Source organism: Heteronotia binoei, unplaced genomic scaffold, assembly GCF_032191835.1.
Source record: "Heteronotia binoei isolate CCM8104 ecotype False Entrance Well unplaced genomic scaffold, APGP_CSIRO_Hbin_v1 ptg000122l, whole genome shotgun sequence".
Classification (NCBI taxonomy): Eukaryota; Metazoa; Chordata; class Lepidosauria; order Squamata; family Gekkonidae; genus Heteronotia; species Heteronotia binoei.
In genome coordinates, this window is record NW_026799994.1 from 436,247 (window position 1) to 453,232 (window position 16,986).

The 16,986-nt window shown below is 40.2% G+C and overlaps 1 protein-coding gene across 1 annotated transcript in view; it reads right to left on the reverse strand.

Annotated features, from left to right (window-relative positions):
- Positions 1-5,444: 5,444 nt before the first annotated feature.
- The window catches only part of LOC132590527 (sister chromatid cohesion protein PDS5 homolog B), a 96,536-nt gene continuing 84,994 nt past the window's right edge, over positions 5,445-16,986 (reverse strand). Inside the window, exons 27-35 of the mRNA XM_060263441.1 lie at positions 16,729-16,861; positions 15,918-16,037; positions 12,728-12,790; positions 10,953-11,098; positions 8,770-8,869; positions 7,675-8,123; positions 7,480-7,581; positions 7,014-7,152; positions 5,445-6,324 (exon numbers count right to left, since the gene is read on the reverse strand). Coding sequence (XP_060119424.1) covers positions 6,289-6,324; positions 7,014-7,152; positions 7,480-7,581; positions 7,675-8,123; positions 8,770-8,869; positions 10,953-11,098; positions 12,728-12,790; positions 15,918-16,037; positions 16,729-16,861 — 1,288 coding nt within the window. The 3' untranslated portion in view covers positions 5,445-6,288. The remainder of the gene's footprint in view (positions 6,325-7,013; positions 7,153-7,479; positions 7,582-7,674; positions 8,124-8,769; positions 8,870-10,952; positions 11,099-12,727; positions 12,791-15,917; positions 16,038-16,728; positions 16,862-16,986) is intronic.

Below are 16,986 nucleotides of genomic sequence, written 5' to 3' on the forward strand. Positions count from 1 at the left end.
AGGTAACTGTGGAGTGCTTGGTGCCTGCTGGAGAGGGGTTTCTGATTGCTTTTGTGTGTCTTTTGTGTAGCTGTTGCTGAGTGAGGAGAGTTTGTTTGCCTGGGGGTAATGGCTGGCCCCACCCTCTGCTGTTGCGTCAGAGGTGGTTGGGGGCTTGAGCCTTTAATTTGCTTGGCCTGTGGCTCTTAGCCTGGGGGTCTAGCCTAGGGGTTCTGTAGAAAGGTGCGCAGTTACTCAAAAGTAGTTTCAAGTGGCAGTTGGTAGTGAGATTTAAAGAGAAGTGAAGATAAATTTTGAAATGAATTGCAGCAGTATGGCTGGTGAGGGAGCAGAGGCAGTGATGTGTAAAGACTGAAGGATTTCTACCTGAGAGTAGCATGAATTACACTTGCAGCAAGTGTAAGACTGAAGGATGTTGGTATTTCTACCTGAGAGTAGCATGAATTACACTTGCAGCAAGTGTAAGTTAGTGGCCCTGCTGGAGGAAAAGATACAGGGACTGGAGGCACAATTGTCCATGCTGCAGTGTATAAAGGAAGATGAGGATTTCCTTGACAAAAAGTATGAGGTGCTCTTGAAAGGAAAAGAGGAGGGAGAGGAAACAGTATCTCAGCAATTAGAAGAGGACCCAACACAGGAGGAGGGTTTCTGGAAAAATGTAACGCGAAGGAAAAAGAAAATCAGGAGATATTCTGAGCCCCTGCTGCTCAGCAATAGGTTCCAGGATCTCCCTACAGTAAACTTCCCCAGCCTCCACAAAGCTTGAAGAAAGTTTCTCAGGATCCTGTGGATAAGAAGCCTGGAGCTTCTGCTCCCCAATATAGGAAGAGGAAGTGGTGGTGATTGGAAACTCCTTGCTCAGAGGGGTGGAGCCCAAAGTGTGCCAACCGAACTTGTCATCCCAAGAGGTCTGCTGTCTGCCAGGTGCACGCATCCAGCACGTGACAGAAAGGATTGGAAGACTTATCAAGCCCACAGATTGCTATCCTTTTGTGCTGATCCACGTGGGAACGAATGATACTGCCCATCATAGCCCTGAACGTATTAGAAAGGACTATGTGGTTCTTGGTCAGAAGGTGAAGGAGCTGGGCACACAGGTTGTGTTCTCCTCAGTGCTTCCTGTTGAAGGCCTTGGCTTACAATGAGAAAGAAGAATACTTCAAATAAACGACTGGCTAAATCGATGGGTGTCGTCAGGAAAGATTCGTATTTCTGGACCATGGTTTACGTTTTCGAGAAGGTGGGCTTCTATCAGGAGATGGTTTGCACTTTATGGTGGTAGGGAAAAGGGTGTTTGGTAACAGCCTTGCTAACCTAATAAGGAGGGCTTTAAACTAAATTATATGGGGAAGCGAGACAATAATTCAAAGCCTTGCATGATGCCAGAAACTGGGCATAAAAACATTAAAGATTTGCTAAGAGTGGTGATTACGCTAGGTAATGTTAACTTGCAGGCTTGTATGGAAACCAAACCCTCAGGATGCATAAAACGTGGATTCCGATGTCTCTACACTAATGCACAGAGTATGGGAAACAAACAGGAGGAACTGGAAGTCCTAACAAAGGAAGGAGACTATGACATAATAGGCCTTACTGAAACTTGGTGGAATGACACTCACAACTGGAATATTAGGATTCAGGGGTACAACTTATTTAAAAGGGACAGGCAAATGAAAAAGGGTGGAGGTGTAGCAGTATATGTGAAGGAGGTGCCGTATTTTTTGGACCATAAGACGCACTTCCCCCCCCCCCCAAAAAAAGTGGGGGGAAGTGTGTGCGTCTTATGGAGCGAAGGTACATACCTTCCTCCGGGGGGGCCCGTGATCCGCTGCAAGCGCTGGGATCGCTCCTGCCTGCTGGCTCCAGCTCTGACGCTTACAGCAAGCACCAGGATCGCTCCATCCGCCCTCCACTGCTTGTAGAGAAAAAGTTAGGAAAGCTAAAGCTCAGTATGAGCTTAGGCTGGCCAAAGATGCTAAAAGCAACAAAAAAGGGTTCTTTTCTTATGTTCAGAGTAAGAAACAGAGCAAGGACACAGTAAGACCACTGCGAGGGCAAGAAAGTGAAATTGTAACAGGTAATGAAGAGAGGGCAGAACTGCTCAATTCCTACTTTTCCACTGAGGGAAATGGTGCTCAACATGGCAAAAACAGAACATATAAGGAGGGTATGATGTTCCAACCTAGGATCAGCATAGGGGTAGTACATAAACACCTAGTTTCTTTAAATGAAACTAAGCCCTCAGGGACAGATGAATTGCATCCAAGGGTTCTAAAAGAGCTTGGGGATGTAATTTCTGAGCCTCTGGCTATTATTTTTGAGAATTCCTGAAGAACAGGAGAGGTGCCGGAAGATTGGGGGCGGGCGAATGTTGCCCCATCTTCAGGAAGGGAAAAAAAGACGATCCCGGTAACTACCGACCCGTCAGCTTGACGTCTATACCTGGAAAAGTTTCAGAACAAATCATCAAACAGTCGGTTCTGGAACATTTAGAAAGAATGGATGTGATTACTAAGAGACAGTATGGTTTTCTCAAGAACAAGTCATGTCAGACTAACCTGATCTCTTTTTTTGAGACAGTGACTACCTTTCTGGATCGGGGGAATGCTGTAGACAGCATTTATCTTGATTTCAGTAAGGCTTTTGATAAGGTTCCACATATTATCCTTGTTGACAAGTTGGTAAAATGTGGTTTGGATCCTGTTACCGTTAGCTGGATCTGTAACTGGTTGATGCATCACACCCAAAAAGTGCTTGTGAATGGTTCCTCATCCTCTTGGAGAGAACTGACAAGTGGAGTGCCTCAAGGATCTGTCCTGGGACCTGTTTTGTTCAACATCTTTATCAATGATTTGGATGAAGGAATAGAGGGAATGCTTATTAAATTTGCAAATGATACTAAATTGGGAGGGGTCGCAAACACAGAAGACAGAAACAGGATACAGGATGACCTTGACAGGCTGGAAAACTGGGCTAAAATCAATAAAATGAATTTTAACAGGACTAAATGTAAAGTTCTGCATTTAGGTAGGAAAAATCCAATGCATGGGGGAGAATGGGGGAGACTTGTCTTAGCAGTAGTATGTGCGAAAAGGATCTAGGGGTCTTAGTGGATCATACGTTGGTTAAAAAGGCAAATGCAATTTTGGGCTATATCCACAGAAGTATAGTGTCCAGATCACGTGATGTGATGGTATCGCTTTACTCTGCTCTGATAAGACCTCACCTGGAGTATTGTGTTCAGTTTTCGGCACCACATTTTAAGAAGGCTATAGACAAGCTGGAACGGGTCCAGAGGAGGGCTATGAAGATGGTGAGGGGTCTGGAGACCAAGTCCTATGAGGAAAGGCTGAAGGAGCTGGGGATGTTTAGCCTGGAGAGGAGACGGCTGAGAGGTGATAAAACCATCTTCAAATACTTGAAGGGCTGTCGTAGAGGACAGTGTGGAATTGTTTTCTGTGGCCCCAGAAGGTAGGGCCAGAACCAATGGGTTGAAATCAAGAGTTTCTGGCTTAACATTAGGAAGAACTTCCTGACCGTTAGAGTGATTCCTCAGTGGAACAGGCTTCCCTGGGAGGTGGTGGGTTCTCCTTCCTTGGAGGTTTTTAAACAGAGGCTAGATGGCCATCTGATAGCAATGAAGATCCTGTGAATTTAGGGTGAAGTGTTTGTGAGTTTCCTACATTGTGCAGGCGGTTGGACTAGATGACCCTAGAGGTCCCTTCCAACTCTGATTCTATTTTCCCTGTTACAATGCAGCAAGAAAACCTACGATAATCTCATAAGAATTTCAAACTGGAACTTGTAACACTGAGTTCAGTTTGACTGTTTAATGTTATACAGTATACATACTATAAACTGAACATAATTGAAGAGCACACTAACTGAATTTTAGCAAATGATCTCTCTGTACATTATTTATTGTAGCTACTGTATGCCAATCTCAATGTGTTAGTACATAAGGTAGTCATTATAACAGTATGGGGAGAATAAAATGTAAACGTTTTGAACATTATCATATAATCTGCACCTGGTTGCCTAATTACACATAATATCAAAGAAATTAACATTTATACTGCAAAACTATACTGAATTTACATTAACATTTTATGACTGATATGCAGCAATATTAAGGGAAATAATGACCCAATTGTGTCCATGCAAACAAATCTTCCACAGTCTGCAAGAAGTTTCCATATCTGTTTTATACTTTGTATAAAATGGTTTTAAGATAAATATTCCATAAATGTTGTCAGTGCAATTCTGTAAGTGAAAAAATGGGATACTAAGTTTCTCTAATTTGCACTGCTAAACTACAAGCAATCCGCTTGTTACTTGTACAAATTAAACTATCTAGGTGAAATCATTTGAACCAACTTACTGTTGTAGACAGCTGTTATCCAAAACTATGGTCATAAAAATATAGGAGAGCCAAGGAGGAATAATTACTAGCTAAAAGAGCTACTAGAAAAAAAGCACTTAAGCAGTACAGCTCGATTCACACAAACTGTCTGGCCTCAACTATTGCTGCTGCTGAATAATTACAAAAAAAATCCCCCCAAACAATAGAAATTATATAATTAAAAAAGCTTAGAAAAAAGTTGAATTTCCTTTGAAAAATATACTTGCAAACATGTTCCAAAACTACCACAATTTCTCACATGCCTTTCCCCAGTTTACAGTTCCTTGAAATTTTAAAAGACGCCTAATTTTATGACAATGTTCCATTATTCAATGAAATAAAATATTAATAAATTAAAACTTGATTCTCTCACATTAACAGCTAGCAAAGAGAGGAAAACAGAATGAAAAACTATATAGTTTGCTTGGCTAAGCATAAATAATAACCTATACATTTTGGTTCAAAGACAGTTTGGAAAACTGCATACAGGAATAATGTATTAAGTGGTTTGTTCCTTGTTTTTGCAAGTATATCCAAGAAACAAAGGTCAACCACTCTAAGGTAGGACATATGCTCCATACAGATTTTGAATACCCTGACTGATATATTCTGCAGCCAATCATAGATCTGAAAACACCTCATAAGCCCACCTCCCTAACACACATAACATTTAAAAAAAGTGAACAAAAAAGAAGTATAATAAACTCTTGGTAGAATATTCTTCTCACAAGGCAATGTAGCATACCCTTCAGTCGGATAAAACGTTAAAAAAAATTACATCGCAGTTTCATTACATTTTCTCATAAACATGCAACTCACTGTGAAATACAAAAACACTTGGCTCTGAAGACCAGCTTTATAAAGACAGACTGCATCAATAAAATCTTCTTTCTGATTAACTTTACATGATAATAAAACCTGTATTTTTTTTTTTTGCTAAAGTTCAGATAGCAGGTTTCATATTAGAATGAAATAATTTGCTCTTTGTGAACATAATGTTCAGGAGAAAATATACACATTGAAATACTAGACTAATAAAAAATTCAGTTACAGAATTTTATTGATACAGTAGATTAACAAAAACTAATAAGGAAAATAAGATGATAAGATTTCATTACATTATTTAATAACACATTTTAAAAATTAAAATATTAAATTCTTTTGAAATTCTCAATGCCACTAGCGGTCCAGAGGAGTCTGGTATCAATACTGAGGTGTGAAAAATGAATCCTGTTTCACAAATCTGCATCTGGCTGATTTTTTTTATCCCACATAATTCAAAAGCAATTTGGCATCTCCAGAGACAGCTGGGTGCCAAAAGTAAACACTGGATTACATACATTAAGGAAAACAGACCATGTCTCTTCTGTTACTTTCCAACAAATAGTGTCAAAGAAAGTGTCACTATTTTGTCAAGCTGATTATTTTTTCACAGTTAAATGCCAAGAAAAATAAAAAACACAAACACTGATAGATATTGCTTGAAATCCATTCTAACAATTTTTTTCTCTTTTTTTGAAATCAACAAATCTAACAAACAGTCTGGCACTGTCAGGTTTAAAGCCGCAGTAAAAGCTATACAAGCACTTTAGAAGTCAGAAACATTTAAAAAAGGGATTATTTACAGGTGGTTTCTTCAGTTCATGTGTCTATATAGCCAGCACACATTACACATCACAAAACCCCACAGTTAATGATATTAATATGTGCATGGCTTATGCTCGTGACCTAGGAACTCCAAAAGCAGGGCAGGAAACAAAGATTTGTCTGGACTCTCTTCAGCAACCCTACTGTGAGCACCAATAGCTTAGTTCAGCCTCATGCTTTATGTATATTAAGAGCATTCTTCAAAGCTTCCACTTGAAAAGGCTGATGATGTGGCTTGTTCATCGCCTTTCCCTTTTGGACGTCCTCCGTCGTACCTGTGAAACACACAAAAATCAAGAATCACGTCTCAATTCAGTTGAGCAGAACAATGAGTATCAGCTGGTTTCCACATACATTATTATTCCCTGGATCAGAAATCTTATGTTAAGTCTGCTGTAGCAAAACAAGACAGAAGTCCAGTTGCAACTTAATAACTACCACAACTTTTTTTTTTTTTGCATCCACATGATATCATCCTTAGATGGCTGGAGAGGAGCAGGCATTCACTGCTCAATTGATCATGCAGACCTTCTGTTGCTGCTGTGAATGCCTCTTCATTTTGGCAACAAGGAAAGCAAGACAAAGAATCATCCTTGAGTCGATAGCATCTATCTACACTGCTTTCAATTGGTTGCATGTCTATATTTGGACCAACTAGTACTATTAAACACAACTGGACATGGATTGAAATAATGTATTTAAAAAGCTTTATATGGATTTATAAACTTCATATGAAACTCTATGAAATTACCCCAAAAGATAATAGATGCAATTGCATCATCAACACAGATGCCCATCCAGATAAAACTGAGTCCTTTGTTACAATTTGGAAAACAGAAAACAGGAAATGTGAGTCTTCTTTCACAACATCTTTGTGATTTTAGAGGTGGCTCTGTTATGTATTTAAATTTAGTCTACAAGTACTCTAGATTACAGGGTCTGCAGTGCATAAATATATTCTTACTCTGATTGTGGAAACTTCCTCTTCTTCCATTTCTACTTCTTGGGGGATATCTTCAACAGGAGAACTACTCTGAAATACATCCATCTCTTCCCCAGATTCATTTTCTTTACTTGCTGTTTGTTTTGACCGCACAGCTCTTCTAAAACAGAAAAACAAATCAAATCTTCACTACACAAATTACATTTAAGCAAGCAGGACTGCGATGTGGAAGGGAGAGAAATGGCGGCCCTCATAGCACTTGCACTGTCTTACTCTCTTCAAAGTTCTTTCCAACATTCCCCTTGTTGTTGACTATTGGTGTCTGGCTGTAACTTAGTTTTACATGGAATTTACCTACATGCCTAGGTGCCATTCCTAAGCAGACATGGACCCAGAACACCATGGGCAACTAATGGCCTGAGCAGACATTGTTTGTTTACCTTTTAAGCATTTTATGGCCTTCCAGAATCAAAGAATCATGTCTTACCCTTTTTTTGGCTGTGAGGTTGGTGTTTTTGGTGGTCTTCCTCGTCTTTTCTGTGGTGTAGACTGGTTAGACTCAGTTGTACTTATTTCAGATGATTCAGATCTGTTTTGGAAGCATACCCAAATTAAACAGCAAATTTAAAATGAACTTGCAAGCTGAAAGCTACAACAGGGTTTACAAAACAAAAGGACTCACCTTTGTTGTGTTTTTCTTGGTGTCTTGTACTGCCGACCTTTTGGCTTTTGTTCTATATTCTCTATTTGCCTTTCTTCCTCCTCCTCTTCTTCCTCCTCCTCCTCTACAGGTTTAACTGGTGCAGCTTTTTTTCTACCTCGTTTAGAAGTCTTTACTGCTGGTTCTTCCTTTTGTGTGCCTCCACTGGCTGCCTTTGGAGGTCGTCCTCTTCTTCCCTTCTTTGGTGGACTGTTCTGTTCATCTTCACTTTCTAAGACTTCTTCCTTTAGCCTTTTTTCCTCTGACCACTGAGGTTCCTCAGACTCTGAAACAGCCGCGGATCTCTTCCTCCCTCGCTGACCACTCCTGAGTTTAGGTTCTTGTCCCAGTTTACTCAGGTCATCCATACCTAACTTCTCTTCTGGGTCTGTGATAATTTTCTTTCTACCTCTGGGCTTTTCAAGCTCTGACTAAGAATGGAAAGACACACGCCCAATCAAAATGGGTTGATGACAGTTTTTGAAGATAAAGAGATTTGATAAAAGTTTTCTCAATTATTAAATCGCATATTGATGGACCAGAAGGCTACAGTATGCTATAGAAGTCAATACCTAAGCTCAAGTACTAGATTTTTCTTGCAGTCTTGCTCAGCTATAGAAATGTACAAATGACTAGATAATTCTAATATTAGAAAAGCAGATTAATTAATTTAATATTGGTTTTAATAAAAAACAAGACAATCTCTCTAAGCCATTCCTTTAATTAGACAAGACACTAACACACAGTTACTATTACTGTCTGAATTGCGCTAGAGTTCCTATTTTAGAAAGACAAGATGTATGAGAACAAATGGCAGTTCATTTCAAACAGGAATGAGTTCTGCTTATTTTTCAGATCACAGAGTTTAAACCTGAAGGTTAACCTGACTTTTGATACTGAGTCAGCCACAGGGATAACAACTTTTTAGAACGTTTTTTCTATATTATTTTAAATTTAGTTTTACATAATTTCTATGCCACCTTCCTGTGGCTCAAAAACCATACCACAATTTATAAACTAGACAGTAAAACACAGCAATAGAATGAGGAAACTGCAGTGCAATTAACTAATCCTTACAATTTCAGAGTCATCTCTCTTGTCATTCTTCTTCCCTGGCAAAGGTGAAGCCATGGTATAGTCTTCATTTTCACTGTGGTCCATTTCAGTACTATCAAGTCTAGTACAATATAGATGTTTACAATTATTAGGATCACAGTCTATCCTATTGCTTCCTTTTTAACCCAAATACCTAAGAGACAACAGTTTCTTGGTAAAGTTTCAAGCAACAAATTAAATACTAACAAGAATTCATTTTAACAGGTAACATGTTCACTCACTTTCTGCCTAAGACAGGCTAAATATCTATTTTTATGACAGGCAGCATGCCTAGAAATCCTAGAAACTGCGAAATGTAGCATCTACAGAGATTGTACTTTCCTTCCCTGTTGGGTGCAGGAGTACAGAAAGTACCAGTATACATGCACAGAAGGGAGGGCAGTTAATCTAGATAAGACAGAAGTAATGCTGGTTGGGAAGGCTGAGATTCTAGAGGGAATGAATCAACATGTCCTAAATGGAATAACACTGGCTTTTTCAGACCAGGTCAGGAGCTTGGGGATGCTCACAGACCCTGCCTTGCTGTTTGAAAAATAGGCTGGTGGCCTGGCACACCTTCTGTCAGCTGCATGTCATCTATCCACTATCTCATTACATAGACTCAGTCAATCTGGTCACACTGATCCATACTTCTGTAACTTCATGGTTGGATTATAATAATAATAAGTTTTTATTTTTATTATTGCAACATGCTCTATGTGGTGCTGCCCTTGAAGACAACTAGGAAACTACCACTGGTCAAGAATGCAGATGTCCAACCATTGTCGGGGGCTAACTGCATAAATATATGTTGCTCATTTGGAAACAGCTATATTGGCTGCCAGTCTGTATCTCAGTTCAATTGAAGGTGCTAGTTATAACCTTTAAAGCCCTTAATGATCAGCGATCCACATACCTGGAGGACCATCTCATTCCACATGTCCCTGTGTGCCAACTACAGTCTCAGGCAGCCATCTGCTAGCTATCCCACTATTTAGGCTGGCCCGTCTTGCATTGACCAGAGTCTGGGCATTTTCTATCATGGCTCCAGATCTATGGAATGGGCTTCCTGAAGTGAGGGGACCCATTCCTTAGAGAACTTCAGGAGGTGTTGCAAGACCTGCTGTTTGTCAGGACTTTTAATGGCAGATATCTTTTAAGAGGGGAAAAGAGATAGATTTGGGGCTTGCTATTTTATTTTTAACAGAAAATGTTTTTAGTTATTATTGTAAGTTACCTTGAATCAAGAGGAAAGGTGGGATATGTTTAAATAAATAAATGTTTCATTTATTCAAATCCTCCCTTTCCTTGTTGAAGCTAACCATAGTTAGCATTATGCCTTTTCCAATGTTTTCATTACCACAACTAGCTCAAAACCAGAGCCTGCAAACATAGCTCAAAGTAGGCTCTGAAACCTGGGATCTGAACTCAAGCATAGTTGGCAAAATGCTGAAGGTGTATTGCTAATCATGGATGGCTCCTAAAAGGTAAAGAAGAGAGAACCATGCTAGAGAGGAGAGAAGAGTTCATAGTACCAGTGAACAAAGTTGCACCAGTAACAGCAATCTTGGGTTGAACATTTCATTTAACAACTACAGCTGCTAAGAGCATAATGGAACACAAATACATACCAAAATAAAAACAGCATGTTAAAATATATGTAGTCTACCCAAATATCCTAAACAGATTACATCCAGAAACAGAAATTAACTAGATCAATTTATGATACAACTGTTCCAGATACTAATAGTTACCATGTCATTTGCCAATTTACAATTTAATCTTTTCTACATTAAATGCAAAGAAAGAAGAAGTAAAAAAGAAGAAATTACATTTAAATCCTGCCCTCCACTCCAAATCTCAGAGCGGCTCACAATCTTCTTTATCTTCCTCCCCCACAACAGACACCCCATGGGTGGGGTGCTGAGAGAGCCCTCACAGAAGCTGCCCTGTCAAGGACAACTCTGCGAGAGCAATGGCTGACCTAAGGCCATTCCAGCAACTGCAAGTGGAGGAGTGGGGAATCAAACCTGGTTCTCCCAGAAGAAATAACACTGATCTGATGTAATAACCCAGTAAGGCAGCAAACCTTTCTCCTGTGCTTATTACATAACTACTGAAGCTTCAGCAATTGGATATGACCAAGAATTCTGCTGAACACTCACCTCCCTTTGATTCTTCCAGGTGAGCTTGGATTTGAATTGCTACTGGCATTGCTTACAGTTTCCATTCGTGAAGATTTGGATTGGGATTGCTTGCCTGCTGATGAAAGAGGCTTATTAACGGCTCCAAGAACGTTGGCTGCTTTGGGCTGAAATTCAAAATGAGCAAACAAACCTCCGTTTTAACCTATAAACTTAATACAATGGATACGTATCTAAATTAACAAACCAAACATGGTATGCACATTTTTATGATTCTGTAATCCCAATGCAATTGTAATTCAGTATATCCAAGTTCTGAGTGTCAAAATCAAATAACATGACAAAAGAGTTAGAGAAAAACCTGTATTCCCCCCACACCCAGGTTTCAAATCTTTTCCAATTTCCTCAGCTTCAAACAGAAGTCCACACTGGTAAATAAAATAATATCATATTTAGAAATGTTATTTAGGTTTTAAATTACCAACATACAAAGGCTGTAAATGTAACAGAACATAAATATTCTTGTTCCCTGACAAATTACAAGGACTTTAGTAACATGAATAAAGTTGTAGAACAGATAACATAGAACAGATTTTTCACTGCCAACTATGAAGACACAATACAGCGTGCCAACTTTACCAAAGGCAGCTGTCAATGTTTTTTCTTGTTCTCCAGAAGGCATATGGTCAAGTTCAAATTGCAGTTTTCATCTTCAACAAGATATTTCTCTTTTTACAGTTACCATGTAAACCACAGCATAACTGTTTCAGAGTTACCTTGAGCATGGTTCATTCTGCGGCTTCATTTAGACTTTACATAAAGTATAAGTAAATTACTTGACTGTGTATGCATTCCTATTAGCTCCCATAACAATGATACTCAGTATTTATATACAGGGTTTTCAATGTTCACATTACTTCATATATACTCCCCCAGTAATTCTTACAACAGCCCGATCAGGTAGAGATATACGTGAACGAAAATAGCTTTGTGGCAGAGGCAAAATCTGAACCACAGATCAGCTCATTCGCCTAAGCACTATGTTCAGTTAGTTAAGTGGCCCATACAAATCTTGGTTCAGTTTATGAACCACCCTGAACCAAACCAGAATTTTTAGATTCGTGCCCATCCCTACTGGTTATAATATCAGTTTAGGACACCCCAGATTTGATTCCCTGCTCTGCTGTATAGTGTCCAAAACATTCTTTAGCCTGGCTGTTCTATCTTCAACAGGGCAAGTAAATACATAAGTAGAGTAAGAAACCCTGCCTTAATCTGCTGGAAGACTGTAGTTAGGGCCTGTAAAGTTCAAACTGGGTTTTTATGTTTATTACATCAGTTGCTTTGAGCTATCAAGAGCAGCAGAAAAGCAGGGTATAAGTATTCTGATCACTCTTATTCTGTGATGTTACAGCATTGTTATTACTTTCTCTGTACAGTAATGGAACCAGGTAATAGAATGTAAAAACCCCTGAAGGGGTGTCTACCTCTGGAAGTCTGCTATGCTTACAAGTGAAAATAGATGAATGACAGTTGAATAGCCCATTACAGAGCAGAGCAGATTTTCCAAGGCACATTTCATTTCAAACACTGGTCAGATGTGAACTATTAATGCTTGCAAAGGTTTATATAGTACAAACCTCACTTTTCACAGGCAGGATGCTTTCCTTAACCTACACTTTAAGTCCTGATACCTTTAAAAACAAAATGGAAACCTTTCTGTAGAAAAGGCAGTACATCATTTTAGTTATCATGATTCCAACTTTACTGCTAAATAAACAAAAATAAAAACTCACTTTTCCAGGAGTGAAAAATGATTTCATTTCTGGAGGCAGATAATTTTTGGTATTGCTGAAATTCTGCAAGGAAAAGAAGGAAATCAATTAGAAGAAACATTTGAACCATAGCTTAGGCTGTAATTTGAACTCCAGACTAGTTATTATTTATCTCTTTTTTATATCAGAAGAGATTTTTGACATACTTTTGGAGCTGAAGGAGAAAAAATTAACACAAAAAGGCACTTGATTTATACACTATGTAAGCTGCCACAAGATTTCTATTTTTCTTTGTGCTGCACGAGCGGGGCCAGACCTAGGCTGATTCCGCATTTGACGTTTGCCCTCCGATCGCTCCGGGGTTGTTCCATGCGGGCCAGATTTCCCGATTCTGCATTAGAGGATTCCCCCCGGATTCAATTCCCAATCTATTCCATGTTTTCTGATTCCACATTACCGCTGCTCCCGGAGTTCCCCCTTCTCTCATTCGTTTCCCTTTTTTTTTTTACACGCATGTTTGAATTACAACGTAATGCCGGAGGCATAATACTGGTAAAGTCACGTGTTTTCCTTTTGCCCTGCCATTGGCAGGTTAAGCACCATGAAATCTGAGTTGGTGATCCACCGTTTTTATCCACACATGCTGAATGTTAAGCACACAGTTTTCCGTTAAAACCTATAACAAATTACAGATGTGTGAAAGGGGGGAGGGAAGAAATATGCAGAGGGGTTAAGGGAGAAAGTTTCCCCAACCTATCAAAAATATAAAGCTGTAAACATAATCAAATTTCCGCTCCAGTTTGAGGCCATGGGGGGGGGGGGATCGATAAAGGTGGCAATCACGTATGTTTAAAGTAGTTCGTGCAACATCGCTTTTTATTTAGTTGCGTTGCTACGATCTTATTTGGAAAAAAATATAGCAGCCAGGATAGATTTTTTTCAGAGGGGAGAAGAACATAATCACAATGCAATGGCAAATTATCAAATTCACGTGGAATATAGTAAAGAAGGGGACGGGTGCAAGTAAGTGATGCATTCGGAAAAAGAAAATAGTGTTACATCGTTATATTGTTTTCGCGTTGTAACGCGAAACGAGTTGTTTTTTAAAAAAATTAATCCATTTCAGGAAAATATTGCATAATTTTCAAAGGGAGTAAAATTGCGGAAGTATGACGAAATAACTGGGCGGAATCATGGGCATGAAGTTATGTGGGTGTGTTCTACAGATGCAAGAAGTTTGACAGTGCACTGGCTCGAGTTCCACAGATAAAATTCTGAGCCTCAGAACCGCAGCATAAAAAGATCTGGTATTTTGCCGATCTCCTTAATCCGGGGCAGCACCGCTTCGGAGGCGGGTCAAACTGCCGCCCCGGGTCAAAATGTGCGGAAACCAACATCTGCCCCGGGGGAAACACAGCGTCGGAGCCGGAGCAAAGGCTAATGTGGAATCACCCCTAGAATGTTTGGCATGCTAGGCCAGGCTCATTACTTGCACTCCTCCCCCCACCCCCAGCACAGATAACCAATTTTATCCTATGGGCCCATAGGACAGAATGGAGAGATTGTGCCATTGCTACTGTGCAACCCCACAGAAGGGGTTTAAAGTTTAAAACCCCTTCTCTAGCGTCACGCTGCAGTGGCGTCCCAATCTCTCCATTCTGTCCTATGGGCCCACAGAATAGAATGGAGTCCATTCTATCCTATGGCCTCTCTGGGCAGTCCAATTCTGTGCCCCTGGACCGGTGGCACTTTAGCCAATTGCCTAAGTGGCCTAGTGGGAGGTCCAGCACTATACACAAGACTAAAGGTTACTCCTCTTAATTTTTACTGTGCTCTTAAGTTTGTGTGGACTAGAATATATTATGATTTATAGAGTAGCACAAGCCACAGTGAAACTGTAGTTTAAGCCACAGTGATACTGCTAAAAGATGCTTTGGATTAGATCCAGTAGATCAAGGCTTTTTTGTAGAAAAAGCCCAGCAGGAACTTATTTGCATATTAGGCCACAGCCTGTGACACCAAGCCAGCCGGAACTGTGTTTCTGTGCATTTCTGCAAAACAAAACCCGCCCTAAAGCAGACTATTAATAAAAGGAGAGGTGATCTTTGCTGATTTGCCCCTCATGCCATTCCTTAGAGCAGGGATGTCAAACTCATTTGTTATGAAGGCCAGATCTGACATAAATGGGACCTTGTTCGGCCGAGCCATGTCGAGACAGGCCATGTGTGTACCTATTTAAGATTAGGTAGCAGAGATATAAACTTTATAAAGGACAAAGACATACACAATTAAAGATTAAAAAAACAAACAAACCTTAAAACATGCTTAAAACATTGGCACTTGTCGGGAGGGACGGTGGCTCAGTGGTAGAGCATCTGCTTGGTAAGCAGAAGGTCCCAGGTTCAATCCCCGGCATCTCCATCTAAAAAGGCCCCAGGCAAATAGGCGTGAAAAACCTCCGCTTGAGACCAAGGAGAGCCGCTGCCAGTCTGAGTAGACAATACTGACTTTGATGGACCGAGGGTCTGATTCAGTATAAGGCAGATTCATATGTTCATATGTTTTAAAGGTGCTTTCTTTGCATTTCTCCCACGGGATCCAGGGAATTGGGCAAAGGAAGCTCTGGCTCTTTCCTTCCCCAGGGAACCAGGAAGGGATGAGCCTCAGCCAACAGAAGGAAGAGACCCTTGGCTCAGTAGCTCTGCTGTGCGATTGACAGAGCCTGGCAAAGCAAGTTCTCTCTCCCCCTCAAGGAAGGAGCCTCAGCCAATGGAGAAAATTGAGGTTTTGCTCTGGAGCTCCTGTGTGATTGAGCAAGCCTTGCAAAGCAAGATGTGATGCAGAAGGAAGCAAGAGAGAGGGAGAAGGAAGCAGATGACAACCAATTGCTCGAGGGCCTGATAGGAACTCTCTGGGGGCCTGATTTGGCCCCTGGGCTGCATGCTTGACACCCCAGCCTTAGAGTCCACTGTCTCCTGGAGCAAAACTGCAGGGAGCATCAGGGTCTGCAGCAGAAGCGTGAGATGAGAAAGTTGTGTCCCACTGGATCCAACACTTAGCTGAAGCAGCAGATCAACACGGGCACCCTGTGGAACTTGCTGCAAATTTAATGGTTACATTTAAAATGCTCTTATTAAAAGTGCCCCCCTCTACCTTTCTAGTTCAATGAAATATAATGAGGGAAGACCTTAATCCACAAGCTGAACTGTACCTTATCAGGTTGAGTGAAATATCGAGCTGGAAGTACAGGGTCTTTGGGAGATTCCAAACTGTATGTTGTGCTCTTTGACATGATGATGTTCATTGCTATGTCACACACTGTGTAAAGTTTCTGCAAAACACGGAAAGATACAACAATTAAACAAATTATAACCCCTGAAAAAGTCATTTTGAATTTTTACCTTTTATGCAGAATTAAACTTCTACCGTGATACTAAATGCAAAATGGGTTTTTACGCACACAGCTCACTGTGTGATACTGTCAAGGGGCAGTATGGACATATGTCCTGGAAAGAGAATGTTAGTCTGGTTCACATTTATTTTACAAATATGAGAGATTCTGTAAAGTTTATTGCCCTCTTCAATGTTTCTTAGGTCTTGTTACCTTTCTGAGAGTTACAGGCTCAGAGGGCCCCTGTTCATTCAAGAGCTACATACAAACAATTTAATCCGATGCCATACACAAATGCCCCTCTCCCAAAAACCTAGAATGTATTGAACTATGTAGTTATTCCAGTGAAATGGTACTTCCAAATGTAGGACTAGGGGCTGATGATTTCTTCCTCTCCCTCAGCTGACTCTTACCTTCACCCCCTAAACGTCAGGAACACTATTCAGGGAAGATCTGTGGGCTGAAGCTGGAGGTGAAACCAAGAAAGTCCTCCTTGGAAAAATATGGGGATGATTACAGATATGCCAATCATACCATTAAGCTGGAAATTTATACAGGTTCACAAAGGTCTCCTGTAAATATGAGATTTTTAAACTATTTGTGGTGCCTGGATATTTTTAATTCAACTTACTTCATTCATTTTGGGATCATCAGGTCCTTGAGCATCTTTAGTCTGCTTAATGTTTTCCACCATTCTTCTGATAAAGGCATGACTGTTATTTTCATTTTTAGCCATCAGTATTTCCAAAATGAACCAGAGACACCTAGAAGAAAGATTCTATATTAAAAACAAAGTTGTCAGAAAACCAAGCAATATTCTCTGCAACAGCACCTTACTTCATAATTATTTTCAGTCATTTAGTCAGTCATTAACTGATTTTCTTGATTT